Source organism: Chlamydotis macqueenii, chromosome 26 (genome assembly GCF_036417535.1).
Source record: "Chlamydotis macqueenii isolate bChlMac1 chromosome 26, bChlMac1.mat, whole genome shotgun sequence".
Taxonomy (NCBI): Eukaryota; Metazoa; Chordata; class Aves; order Otidiformes; family Otididae; genus Chlamydotis; species Chlamydotis macqueenii.
In genome coordinates, this window is record NC_141581.1 from 4,721,983 (window position 1) to 4,735,956 (window position 13,974).

The 13,974-nt window shown below is 53.6% G+C and overlaps 1 protein-coding gene across 11 annotated transcripts in view; it reads right to left on the reverse strand.

Moving 5' to 3' along the window:
• Positions 1 to 2,605: 2,605 nt before the first annotated feature.
• PTPRS (protein tyrosine phosphatase receptor type S) overlaps positions 2,606 to 13,974 on the reverse strand; it is a 157,507-nt gene continuing 146,138 nt past the window's right edge. For all 11 annotated transcript variants that reach the window (XM_086767701.1, XM_086767711.1, XM_086767710.1 and 8 more), the window contains 10 exons: positions 12,239 to 12,414; positions 11,548 to 11,667; positions 11,275 to 11,429; positions 9,192 to 9,477; positions 8,476 to 8,654; positions 7,544 to 7,670; positions 7,341 to 7,466; positions 6,204 to 6,358; positions 5,417 to 5,552; positions 2,606 to 4,919 (listed from right to left, as the gene is read on the reverse strand). In XM_086767701.1, coding sequence (XP_086623827.1) covers positions 4,851 to 4,919; positions 5,417 to 5,552; positions 6,204 to 6,358; positions 7,341 to 7,466; positions 7,544 to 7,670; positions 8,476 to 8,654; positions 9,192 to 9,477; positions 11,275 to 11,429; positions 11,548 to 11,667; positions 12,239 to 12,414 — 1,529 coding nt within the window. In that variant the 3' untranslated portion in view covers positions 2,606 to 4,850. The remainder of the gene's footprint in view (positions 4,920 to 5,416; positions 5,553 to 6,203; positions 6,359 to 7,340; positions 7,467 to 7,543; positions 7,671 to 8,475; positions 8,655 to 9,191; positions 9,478 to 11,274; positions 11,430 to 11,547; positions 11,668 to 12,238; positions 12,415 to 13,974) is intronic.

Sequence of the window (13,974 nt, forward strand, 5' to 3'; positions counted from 1 at the left end):
GAGCACCAGCAAAGGGCCGTGGCAGTGGGCCTGGTACGTGCTGTGCTGGTTTTTCAGAGCGTTCGTGGTGCCTCTGAGGACGTCCTGGCCTAAACAGGTACCTGCCCTTCGCTGACGGGCCGTCAGGGCTTTCCTGCTGTGGTCTGTGGGCATCCAACAGCACAAGGACCAGCGCCGTTTGGCTCTGATGGTTGTCAGCCCCTGCCTGGCCCTGAGTGACGTGAGCTTTTTTCCCCCCAGACCACCCAGCATCTTGTTTTGGTTACAGCGTACATCCGAACCAGACGGCCCGGCCTGCTCTGGTTGCAGGGACCCACAGAGGTGTCGATGGGTGACGGGTGTCTTTGCGCCCTTCCTTGTCAGCGGGGGTTTCTCTGGGTGGCCAGATCCAGACACCTCAGGTAGGTTTTCCTGTGCAGTGTTTTTCTCCGGAGCATCCCGGTGTGTCCGTCGGCCCGGGACAGAGGGCCCTGCTGCCTCTTTCCTCCCACTGCTCTTCCTGACCTCACCTCACGGTGCGAGCGGCGGGAGGGAGCGGGGGCTGTTACCGCGGCTACAGACTCGGCTTAAACATCTTCTCATGGATTTGCTGTTTGGCATGGGGGGACACAATGGAAATTGGAAGGCAAAGGTGGTAATAAGCTTTTCCTAGCAATGATCCTTGTGTTTCTTGACCTTCCAAGAGGAGCTGTGGTAGGACCATCACCGCTGCTGTAGCCTCATGACAGACGCGGGGTCGTTGTAAGTCTTTGCAGCTTTTGTGAGCCTCACTTTTGCGCTGAGATTTCATTTTGTATTTGCTTCTCTGAGTGGCTTCCTACTGTACCGGCGGGGTTTTTTTTGGAAAGATTTACTTAGTTCCCAGCTGTTGTTCCAATTCTCTTTGTCGCTCACCTTCCCGGACTCCCTGTGGGATGTATTTCTGTTCGGTAAGGGGTTTGCATCTCAGCACGGGGGACGGTCGCACCGGCTCAGAAAAGGATGGAACAAAAATAAGAGACTGGAGAGCGGCGGTGAGAGCGATTAGCATCACCGAGAGACAAGAATAGCGTCGCTGAGCGGGCAGGAGGGCAGGCGGGCATAGGAGGAGGTAGGGAGAAATATCAGGTTTTCCTTCTAATGATAAAATAAAGTGAGCGTCAAAAATCAACGCACTGATTGCTGTAAGGCTGATGAAGGGTGTCCGTCCTGCGTTGCATGGCTGATCTGTGGCACTCGGTGCTACAAATGGTGAGTCCAGGAGATAATGAGGAGTCAGAAATCACTGCCATTCATGCAGCTGCCTGCAGGTACTCACATACACGAGACATGATTACAAACCAGATTTCTTTTTTCTTTCTCCTTTTTCCCTGTGCCATCAGGGTTGCTGCTGTTTGATATTTGTTTGGCTCCCCCGGCTCCATCGATCCCGTGGGGTAAGAGCATTTTGAGGGTGATGTAACTCCCTGGCTTCACAGCTCACCTGGTGTTTGATCACAGCTCTGTGCTAACCTGCTAATATTTTTTTTTTTAATTTTCTTTAAGCTTAAGGCAAAACGCTGCTGGTGGTGTTGCTGTAGTAGGGAGAGAGGGTTTGTGCTGGCACAGCCCATCTGTAAAGGGGAGGGGAAAAAAAAACCGACCCTGATACAGAATGTTCCCAGCGTCCTCCCGAAACCCGGCCCCTCGCCAGCCTTCCCCTCTTCAGCTCCTTTCTGCCTTTCCACAGGGTGAAGCGGGAAGCTCAGTCCAGACTGAGCCTACCTGTCGTTGGTAGCACAAGACCTCCTAAAGCCCGCGGTTTAGCTTTTAGGCTCTGGTTCAGCTGGACAAAGTTTTTTAAGCAGTTCATGTTGGCACGGAGAAGGCAGCTCCGTTTCTGCTTTCAGCACTGCCCCCGCATCTTGTTGCAGGTTACGGCAGCGTGGGGCACGGGTTTCTGCGGGCAGCGGAGGAGCCGCTTTCTCCTCTCGCTGGGAACTTGAAGCAGCGTCAGAAGGGAGAGCGTCGGCCGCAGCCACCAGCGTCAAACGGGGCTCTGGCTCGCGCTGCCTCCTGCTTTGGGCAAGTCTGTTCCTTCACTGCGATTTTTTAACACTTGCCTGCAGGCTTGGAGCTGCCCCTCAGAGCCAGGATGGCACCTGGAGTAACTCTGGGTGTTGGTAACCGCTTCCCACCTCGCTCCAGGCTGGGCGGGCACGGGGACGGGATCTGCGCCCGGTGAAGCTGCTGCCCCGCGGGTGGGAAGCACGGACACCTCAGCAGAAGCGGAGATCACCAAAGGTTTTTGACCTCAAGGCAGGCGTAACCCACGCAACTGTGGCTTCTGGCCTGAGCTGCGGTCTTGGGGATGCTCGTGCCAGAGTCCCCGCTGCTGTACCTGCACCAGCAGCCACCACGCGCCTGTGGCACTGCAGCTGCGTGGCCCAAAGCTCTCCAGGTGAGCCCGATGCCGTGCAGTCCCGTTTGGCCGGGACAGGTGCCCTGTTCTGAGCACAGCACGGGGAGAGCAGCCGCTGCCTGGCCGCGGGCGCCCCTGGACAGGTTTTTGCGGTCGCTGCGTGACGCAGAGCGACTGCTTCGTTCGCTGCCCGCTCCTACCAACAAAGAGGTTTGCAGCCAGGCCTTTCAGACAATCTTCCTTTAATACAAAGTCAATATATCTACATACACAGTGGTAGGAAAACCACTTACTGTTTCAGTTTGAAATAACAGTGTGAAAGCAACAGCACTTTGCTCTCATACAAAGAAAAAACCTCCCCCCTCCCCCCAACTCGTCCAGTAAGATTTTGCTGCAACATACTTAGAAATTTGGGCAACTTTTACACAAATAAGAAGTAAAATCTTGAAGAAGCCTTTAGTTAATCTTTTTTTTTTTTTTTTAAATCAGTTGAAGACAGGAAATAGATTGTTGTGGGGTTTTCTGAGTAGCACTTGATGGCCGTGATTACCCCTTCTAGAAAAATAAAAAAAGGAAAAGTCACAGGCAAGCAGTGTTCAGGGCAGCGCGTCTTTTCCCAGACGTGCTGTCCTCTGCGCACGACTGCAAGACGCCGCCTCGTCGCCTGCGCTTGCAAGAGCGTTGTCCCTGCAGCCCAGCGCACAGACAGGCTTGGGCCGTCACCCACCGCACACCTCTGATGGTAAAAACCCCTCTGTGCGCGCTGGGGTGTGCCGTGGTCCGAAATCGCCGTCCTTCTGTCTTCAGCCAGCTTAAGACACTGGTATTGTTTCATCTCCCAGTTCAGCCTTGGCCCTGGTGAGACTGGGCAGCACGGCCACGGCTGGAGGGGAGCGAGTTGGCCCTTCCAGGGACACTGGATATGTCTGCGATCGAAAACAAAAGAACCCAAAAAAAAAAAAAAAATCCAGAAAGGACGTTTTGTTCTTACATGAGCAAGTTAAACCTTTTAAATGGTAGAAAAGCAATATGTAGAAGTAGCAATTTGCACCGCATTTTTTTATATATCACAGCCATTACACGTAACATTTCTACAGTGAAAAAATAGACTGTCTTTGAACATAATATGAACAAATAAGCAAATTTTTCTTTTAAATTCATTGACTGATATTCTTTGTCTTTTTTTTTTTAAAAAAAGGAAAAAATACACTATTTAAAAAAAAAAAAAAGTAATGTCACTTGTTACAGTTACATCGATCCTTTAAAGAAAGCCACTCACAGTTGATGCCATTGAATGCACCTTTCCCAGGTACTCATACAGCTGGGGCGCGTTCGTAGCCGTGCCGGGGGGCTCGGCGTGCCGTGGGAGCGGGGCAGTCCTGAGCGCAGCTCTGCATCGCTCCCGGAGAGCCGCTGGGGCGGAGGTGAGGGGGTGGCAGCAAAAAAAAAAAAAAAAAAAGCAGTGGGCTACTGGAAATACATTTTGGAAGGGTGTCCTGGCCTTCTGTGGCTGGAACCGCGGGGCAGCGCAGCTGCTTGCAGCAAAGTGGGGGTGTGAATGTGCAAAGAGAAGGGGAAAGAGGCTGCCTCTCTCTACCGGGGCATCCCACCGCTGCTCGGAGTGATGCCTTGCGGCAGCTGGGGGTGCTGAGATCGGGGCGGGGGAGACACAGAACCAGGCACCAGCAAACCCAGCCCGGGGGAGCTGCCACCTCTCCCTGTCCCACCACTGTGCAAGGTGGGGGGACACCACACAGCCAGGTCTGGGGTTTGTACCTCTCGCTCTCGGTCTATAATTTTAAATATCCTAAAAAATAAATTTTGGAATTAGAAGAAATGAGGAATGTTCCAAGTATTCAAAATGTGAGCTAGAAAACTCTGGCGTGGCAGGGCCGGTCAGTGAGTGCCGTTTGCGAGGTGCCTGCAAGCCCAGAATCATCCCAGTGTTCACACCGAGGTTGTTAAGACTCCAGCTAGAAGAACTCCTGACCCTAAGTGTTGAGATTTAGTTCCTTTTCCTGTCTTTACAGAACACCTTCAGTGCTGCAAGTGACTTCCTTTAAAGACTGCCAACTAGATTAGTAAATAAACTGAACTCTAATGATGTAACCAAAGGCGGTTTCCTTCCCTTCTCCAGCGGTAACGTTTCGCAAGGCGTGTTTTAGCTTTTGGATCTGGTTCATGATGTCCATACGTCCTCCACAGCGAACACCACTTGAGGTAACAAGAGCAGTTCACCACTTAAAGCAGTCCTTCAGCAACCTCCTGAGCTGCCTCTTCACGGTCCAGGTTACAACATGGAGTTCCCGAAGGGGTCTTCCTCCCGCTCCTTCCCCCTGCTCCCCGATGCTTTGTCCAGATGAAAAGGTACTTCTTCGGATTCAGTTTGTAAGTTCAAGCACTCCTCCTGGGTCAAAAGAGGCCTTCCAGGACTTAAGTGGTTGGTAGAGTCTGCACAACGGATGGCTTTTTATGTTGCATAGTGATCAAAACTTCCCAGGTACTCCAGAGCTGCCTGGTAACAGAACTGGTATTCATCCTGCGAAGGGTAAAGAGAGGCAGCTTCAGAGCTCTGAACCGGCTCTTCTGGATCCCGGCCCTGCCTGCCCTGCTTGTGCAGGAACCGTGTGCGGGCTCTTTTGTTCTCTGCAAATGGAGAGCTGCGAACCACCGGGAAAGGGGATCCCTTTCCTTCATTGTCTGTGCATCTCGGCGACAGCAGGCATCCCGCCGCTGGCCGTTCTAGCTCTGCAGCCAGCATGGGCTCTGTTTAGAGGTGGGGTAATCAGGGTGGCAGGCTGGGATGGAATCTTTAAGAGACTTTATAGCAAAGGGTATTTGGTTTGTTTGTTTGTTTTTTTTTTTAATTAAGCCAAATCAGCAGTGCAGCCTTGCTTAGTCTCCAGGTAAGGTTTTAGAAAGGCAAAGAGCCCGCTTGGCTCAGTCAGGGCAGCCCAGGGACTGGGCTGCAGCCGCGGTGCTCTGCCACTCCATCCTCTGAACGGTGACAGAGGCCGGGCTCCCCGCTCCCCTTACCTCTGTTTGCACCATCGCAGGCCGTTGTGTTCGCAGCATCTTTACTGTCTGGAAAATATCTACAACGCCCTCGTAACGCATTCTTTCTAGGACGATACTCAATGTGATGAACACGCCGGTCCTGCCCACACCAGCGCTGCAGGAATGGGAAAAAAAGAAAAAAGGAAATTGTATGTTACAGTGTTGGAATGCTTTCCTAAACTCTGAGGTTATGGGATGCTGAGCCGTGTCCTGTGAACATGAACGCGTGAGAACGGGAGCGGCTCAGTCCAGCCCCTGGGAGGGAGGAAGCAGTGAAACTGCCAGGGAGTGTGACTTGACTGATGTCTGAGAAAGGGAAATTTATAAAATCAAAAGCATTCCATGGGAAAATTATTACTAGTATGTAACATTAGGCTTTTCAAATTAAATAATAATAATATCCTCTCCTGCCCAGGGGTAGGGACAATTCTTTCTGTCAGTAAACACAAGCCAGCAGTGTTTGAGGTGCGGAACTGCTACAAAAATTCTAATTCTGCAGATCAGATACTGATTAGCACTGGGGTTCTCATCTCCTTCACAGCATCAGCGTTTCACAGCTCCCCTGGGCAGAAAGGGGCAAAGGCAGAGCCCAGGGCTGAAGGAGATGAGTTGGGGTGGCAGAAGCACCACCCCATCCAGACACCCCTACGAAATGTGCCTGCAGAGATGGGGTGGGGAAGGAGGGAGACAGCTGTGGGATTGTAATGTCTTCTGCTCTTTTGCATCCTCAGATGAATGAGATGTTTCTCCACTCACGCGTGCCTACCTGCAGTGGACAGAGATGGGGCCATCCTGGCCAAACTGTTCCTTGGTCTTGTGTACCTGGCCGATGAAATCGATAAAGCCTTCTCCTGATTTTGGCACGCCTTGTTCTGGCCAGTCAGTGAACTGGAACTGACGGACAGTTCGTGACTGACCATCCTGCGGGGAGAAAGTAGGAATATATAAAACATCCTGAATAAAAAAACCAAACCCATCCATTTTGTTGCTAGTTCATTATTAAGGGGCACAAAAAGTTGAACCAAGGTGGTGTTATAATCAAGTGAAACAAGATCTATTGTATGGATCCCTAAGGACGAAGCTCCTGACGGTGCAGCTGGAGCCAGCCTGCCAGCACAGCTCCGTACCCTGGCAGGGGTGCTGGAAGCTCTGACCGCTGCAAAGCCTGCACAGATGGAGGCTGCAGCGAGGGAACAGTCAAGGTGAGGCTATGGCCTCTCGATCCATCTTGAGGAACAGTTGCCACAGTGTCAGAATTACAGCTGACAGGAAGATAAATCTCCTTCTACCAGGAGTGATGAGCCATCCTCCTTCGCAACCTTGCAAATAGAATTATCAGGTGCTACAATGCTGGCAGCCTCAAAGACTCTGCTGGGAGAGGAGCGTTACATTTGCTAAACAAATTTCAGAAGGTACAGAAATGTTCCTTCAGAGGAGAGATCTGACCTTGACTCTACGATTACTTGCGTGAATTTGCCCCTTTGAGCAAGGGTGGCTCCTCAGAAAGCCAGAGCAGTGCACATTTTCTGATAGTCGTTTCTGCTCTCATCTCAAATAAGCTCCAAGTAAAACCAAAAGCTTGGTGCACTCCCAGAAAAAGAGACTCACTACTGTGATTAGTGAGCGCGAGCAGAGGTTAGAAAATGCCTTTCAGTGTGTAAGAGAAGATACTGAGCACAACCTACCTGTGTTTGTGTGCTCTGCTTCTCACACAACTCAGCTCTCCACTGATGATAACCCCAGACAAAGTTTTTACCCCTCAGTCTCTCCTACGGCAGCCAAGACATGCCAAAGTCCCCTTTGGTGGTTTTAAGTAAGCCACCTTCCCTCTTGCATGAGTTGCCCCACTCCTGCCCCAGCTGTAACCGTCGCAAGCACAGACGGCGCAACGTGCAGTGCTTACCCTGGCATCGGTGACCTTGAACTCACGCAGGATGTACTGGGGCATGTTGTATTCCGCCATGGGATCTACTACGAAGTACTGGTACCGGGCAGAGCGCTCCGCTGGCCAGTACTGGTGGCACTTTTCCTGCCAGGAGGGGAGAAAGGTCTCCGTTAGCCCGTGTGCTGCAGGCCCCCCCATCCTTGTCCTCAGTGCACACTTACCCGACCCATCTCGCGAAGCTTGGTCAACATCACGACGATGGTGGAGTTGTTCTCCCACAGCATCCGCCAGAAATCTTCCGTGGTCTCTGCCAGCGGCCCTTGAGTGGCAATGTATGCCTTCTGTTGCCTGAAAGAGAGCCCAAACCCAGGGGGTGAGTCAAGGGGGCGCGGAGAATTGCTTGGGCAGAAGCTTTGGGAAAGGCGTACAGAAACTGGAGAGCAGGAAAACAAACGGAAACGCTGGGGAAGAACTGGAACAGTGCAAGGTCTAAAGGGGCCGGAGGGGTCTTTGGTGCTAATGGTCAAAAAAACCCCTCAAACAAAACCAAACCCCCAAAAAATCCCAATGGTGAAGCTTTCTCCAAATACTGTTTCCAAGGAGTAAATCCAGACTGCGCCAGCATGGTGCCCTGTATGGAGTAAGGAATAACATGCTGGATTCTCGGACCCAGAATCCATGAGTCCTGGCCCTGAGGAGCACCAGGAATTCAACTGCCAGGCACGGGGAGGCCCTAGCCCTGGTGCCACAGCCAGGGCCAGCCTGGAGGTGAGGGGCCGTGGGATGGGCTTGCTTTGTTCGCCAGGCCCTGAGCACACCAGCGGAGGGCTCGGCTCCTCCGGCTGCAGCACCTTGCCTGTGGGAAGCTGTCAGAACCGCACCATCCCCCAATCACAAAAGTAATAAAAAGGCTAATCTGTTTTTAGCAACCTCCCAATGGCAAACCCACCCCCACTGCCACGCTGCGTTTAGGCCCCGCAGCTGGAGCAGGGGTGGGTTGCTTCAGGGGATAAGTAATTTTAAGCCCACAGACACTGAAGCTGCTCAGAAGCCTGTGTGTGAGTCTGCGCGTGGGCTGCTGGCCATCCCCGGGAGGGTCAGTCCTCAGGCACAGCCAGCCCCGCACGCGGCGGGGCAGCGGGGTGCTCGTTACCTGTAGCCATCAATGAAGCTGGCGTTGATGTAGTCCGAGCCCTCCACCCCTCTGATGGGCTGCAGGCAGACCCGCGTGGTCTCGTACGGCATGATGTTGACAAGGCGATTCTTGAACTTGTTGCACGGGAGGTTGGCGCTGATGAACCGGGAAGTGTGGGCTTTGGAGTTGGCAAGGCGCTGAAGGCAAAGCACAGGCACAACCACTTCTTTAGTTGTTTGGTGTGGGTTTTTTTTTTTTTTTTTTTAATTTGCTTGAGCCCTGTGCCAGCCCACTCAATTTGCCCTCTATGTTCCACCACATTGTTCTGCCTTGTGTGCCCTCTTTTTTTTTTTTTTTTTTAGGGTGAGGACAGAGTCTGAGACCTTTCCCTCAGTCAAACTTTCAAAGGAGAGAAAAAAAAAACCCACAACAAAAACACACCATGAAACACGCCCCCCCCTGCCCCTCCCGCAGCTTAAAAACCCAATTTAAAGAGCGAGCAAATTCAATCTGGATTTGAAATGACCAGCCAACCCTCCTGCAGCAGCAGGTAGTTTTCTCCCCTGGGACCTGTGGCAGCATAAATCAGAAAAGTAATTACTTTCTAACATGGAAACAAAAAGTTCCCATCAACCGCACAAAGACTTCCTCTCTGCTACGCACAGGTGCCAGCAGAACACAGCTCCTCGGAGGAACGCAGAGCCTCCTGTCCCCGTTCCAGCGTCTCCCGTTACCTTGAACTCCAGCTCCATGCCCGTCACGTGCTCTCCGACCTCGATCTGTGCCAGCTTCTGGATGTACGTGTAGAGGTTCCTGGCTGGGACCTCCGTGTTGCCGCAAGCAACGGCCTCCAGCAGGGCGTCGTGTATGAAGCTGTACTGGTCTTCCGTCTGTACCATGTAGTTGCGCTGTGACCTCATGAGGGTGACGTGCCCGTAGATGTCCACCGTCTTCTCGTGTTTTATCCGCTCCAGCATGGCATCGATCACGATGAAGCAGCCGGTCCGGCCAACGCCCGCGCTGGAAAGAAAAGGGAAAAAAATGAAGTGATGGACTGTTCTGCCACGGAAGAAAGATATTCCAAAAGGCCGCCCACGCGTGCGGATTTATCCACTGCCACAAAACCAGTAAAACCAGATCCAAATGTGTGGGGCCGGCCATCCCATGAATTCTGTTGTATTACAGGAACTTGCCCAGTGGAACTGGTGCTGGTGGTGCTACTGCCTGCTCGCCTCAGCGCGTTGCTCTGGACACAGTTTAAAAACACCGGGTCGGAGGGCAGGGACGGTGGTGACACCAAAGCCACTGCTGTTCCCAGTCACTCCAGTGCTGCACTGGGGCCAGTAAAGCCTGCACTGGATCCTGAGAAGGTGTTTATCTGAACCCCACCGGGGCCAGCGCTGCCACAGCAGCAGTGAGAGGCAGCGGACGAAGGGTCCCCATCTCCTGCGCCCGCCTGCATGCAGCAGGACCCCGGAGCGTGCGCAACACGCGGGGCTTTGCTTCGCTTCAGCAAAAACTTCCCCGACCAAGTTTGGTCTTGTGTCACCTGAGGACAGGCCGCGAGATGAAAAGTCGCCTCTGGTGACGTGCCACTGCCCCTCCACACCGCTCTGCCCCGTCTCTCCTGCCTCTCCATCTGTGACGGCCCCGGGCCGGGAGTTCTCCTGGCAGCCGCACAATTGTGACAACTCCAGGCGGGGGGCTGGAGGCCTGAACAAAGGGCTAGCGCGATCTGAGGGCTTAAAAAGCACATTTAATCGCTCAGATCTTGCAGCAGCTGAGAAACCACTGATGCTGTAATGAGTAGCATGCGTCACCTCTTTTCCTGAATGTTTTTGTGCGTTGAGGTGACATCAAAGTTGTGTGTAACGGCATTTGTGAATCAGCAGGGCTCCCAGGCTCTGTGCGTTTGCCGCTGCTAATAAAGCGTTTCCTTTTGCTATTCCAATGCAGTCCCTTTTTTCACCAGGCCCCTTGATCTCTGTTAATTAGAGTGCCTAACACCTGAACCGAGCAGGCAACTGGAGCTTTGGCAAGAACTTAGCAGCCGATCTGGGAGCCGGCTCCCGCGCGCTGCGAGCTGACAGCTCTCTTTATTCATTTTCTGAGAGGCGCACGGTAGCTGCCATCTGCAAGGTTAGCGGTAAGTTGCCCGCTTACAAAGACTGTTTGAACGGCATCCTCTCGCAGAGGCAGGATTAGCCTCCCCCAGCAGCCTGCAAAATTCAGCTGTCTCTCCTCGGTGCCCAGTAACCCGCAGGCTCCTCTGCACCCTCCTGAGGAACGCAGGGATTGATCGATGTTGAGGCTGCAAGCGTTCCTCCTTGGGTTGGAAATTGAATTAGGGAACGCCAGCTGCCTCCGGGGGCCTTCAGTTTGTCACCATGAGAACGGCCGCAGCACTCAAACCCCCCTCTCCTTCACTCTGTCAGCCGAGGCAGCTCTGCCTCCCGAGCACCGGCGCAGCAACGCCCAGCAGCTTCCTCGGCTGCGCTCCATCTTCCTCCTCTCCCGCTGTGACAAGAACCAAGCCCCGCACGCAGAGGCAGACACCAGCACCGCACGGGGTGCTTCCCGTTGCTAGCAAGATCTGAGCGATTGGGTGCGAACTAAACCACTCATCATCTCGGGAAATTCTGCGCTCAGTGGAAACCTCACGTATCCTCCTCAGATGCTGGCTGGGACTCCACTCTACAGGACAGCTCTCGCCCGTTGCGCACTCACTGGGAGACTGTACACGTCTCCCAGGTGCAACTCAACCGTCCTGAACTTCCACCTCCCTTGCAGAGGGAAGAGTTGGGTGAAGGAAATCACCTGCAGTGCACCACAATGGGACCAGCATCAGGGGGGTTGCAGGTTTTCACCCGTCTCAGAAACGCCAGGAAGGGGGTGGGGTACTCGGGCACACCGTGGTCAGGCCACGCAGTGAACTGGAACTGGCGGACCTCCCTCTTCTCACTGGAGCCGTTCTGCAAAGACAAAAGGGCACCAAGCGTAACGTGAGGTACCAGCACCCGCCCTAGCCTGCCCGTGCTGTGTACGGAGGGTGCCGTAGCCCACCTCCTCCAGGAGCAGGAGAAAGCTCACCTTATGAAGTGAGAATGTTCGAACGCAGAACGTTGCCAGTTCAATGGTATCCAGCAACGTCACTTGAATCATTCCATAGGTGTCTGTGCCTCGGCCCGGCCAGTACTGGTCGCACTTTATCTGGAAGACAGGAGGCATTGCTCAGCGCTGGGACCAACCCTGCGCCGCAGGAGAAGCTCACTCCAGAACCCCCCTGATGTTGTTACAGGTGAAGCTGGCCAGGTCGCAAAGTGGAGGGGAGGTGCAAGAAACGTCCTTCCAGAGCACCACCACCACGATAGGGACGGACCTGGCATGAAGCTCCTACTGACTGAGCACAGGCTTTGATGCACCACATCAATCATGTGGACAACAGACTGGAACCGTCCTGAAGATCAGAGTGGATGTACTGGGCTTGTTAAGCAAGAGGACTGAACTGAAACTTGCCCCATGATTAACTCCTCGAGGCACCTACAAGTTATGCACTGGGATTGAGTGTCCTCTCCTGGAGTTGCAAAGGAGGCTGCAGCTTTCCAGGGTGAACGGTTTGGTTTTTTAAAAGCAGTGAGTCACTGAACTTTCAGGGTGCTGGCAAAGCAGGCAGAAATCCCCCACTGACATGAACGCAGGCTGCAGACCAAAGGGATTTGCTGTTCCCCAACCCAGTCCCCTAGGATCATGACTAACTAGTCATCCCTCTCATGCACCTTACCCGTGATTTCTCCTCCAGCTTAGTCATCATAACGATGGTAGCTGAGCGCTGCTCCCACACCATCCTCCAGAAGTCCCCAAAGGTCTCCGGCAGAGGCCCCTGCGTGGCGATGTAGGCATTCTGCTTCCGGTAGCCGTCGATGTAGTTGGCGTTGATGTAATCGCTGCCCACAATTCCTGTGTTACAGCAGAAGGGCACGTTAGTGGCGCAGGACTTGAGAGAGTTGGAAGCACGAGGAGATCTTTGCGGGAATGCTGTTAGAGATAATTCCTGCAAAACCACCAGAGCCTTCGTGGCTGGGAGCAACAGGCTCTTTGTGAGTGTTTCCCAGCTGAGGCTCCTGCCCCGCAGGTCTGCACTGCAGGGAGACAAATAACTTCTTGCCAAAGATATGAAAGAGACCAACTACCAAGTCTTGAAACCACGGTCACCTTACTGGTGTTGCTAACAGGAGCAAAAATCCCGGCCTAGGGCTCTTGCTTCACTGCTCTCAAAACCAGGACAGAACCGAGTCCCCGTGCCAGAACGCCCCGAGTCCGGGCGGCGAACGCGCCCAGGCGACGCAATGCCCAGCCCACAGCCTAACCCCAGGCAGCCAGCTGCAGCTGGGCAAAGGAACGAATCAAACCAGGCTCGACTCAGCCAGCAAGGGCTTTGAAATTACAGGCTTAGACTCGCTTTAAATTGTCCGCTGTCATTTTTAGGAGTGGTTTTTTTCTTCCATTCGCATGAGTTCCAGGCTGTTGGGTTCCAGCTGCCCGCCTGCGTCCTCGCTCGAGGGGTTCGAGAAGAGAGGCAGGAGGCACTGCCAGCGTGAGGAGGGTGATTCTGAAACTAAAATGGACACTGGCAAGCACCGATGTCCAGGTCCAGCTGTAGAGAGCTGCTGAGATTGGCACGGAGGAGCGGCGCTGTTGGCGGTTTGGCCCGTTCCTAATTACAGCAGAGCGGCTGGCAGGGGCGGCAGGGTTCTGCGAACCCATGATTAGCTCGGCGCAGAACGTTTAACTCCTGTCTCGGGGGGGAGCGGTACCAATATGGAATTGGGTCACTCGTCCTCATCCTGCCGTAGCAATAGACATTGCTGCTTCTGCTGGCGCAGGGCAACCCGCGCTGAATTGCCTGCCAGTCCTCAAGGGTACTCGGTAATTTCAGCTGCTGGTAGAAATGGCTTTTGATTAAATTTCTGGAGGGTTCCCTGCCCCCATTCCTTCCCAATCTGAAATTTTGGGAGGGAAGGTGGCTGTGCAGCAGCAGCAGGAACATGATCAAGACTGAGCTTCCGGAATTAATCTCCCCTCCGCACCCTCGGGTCCGCTCTGTAATTTAAAACGGTGGCTGTGAGCTCCCGCAATGTTCCGCCGTGCGACAGGTCCAGTTGCAGCCAAGTCACAGAATCAAAGCCACTACTTCTTCCTGACCAAGCAACAGTCTGTAGCCTTGCAAATCCAAATTTAAAACAAAGAGAAAGCAACAACTAATTCCTCCAACCTCTTCCATCTTCCAGCCCTCAGCACAGAGGGGGCTCCTTCCTGGTGGGAAAGAACACGCCAGCCAAGACGTGCCAGAACCTCTCAGATGCTTGAAAAGGAAACCCTGGCCCGTCACACCTGCCCCAGCGGTCCCTGGCGATGGCGCCGGGGCAGAGCCAGGCTTCAGCCCCACGCCGCTGTGCTCCTGCGAGTCACGACCAGCCCAACGCGTCCCTCATCTCCACACTTGTGCTCTTCTCCCCG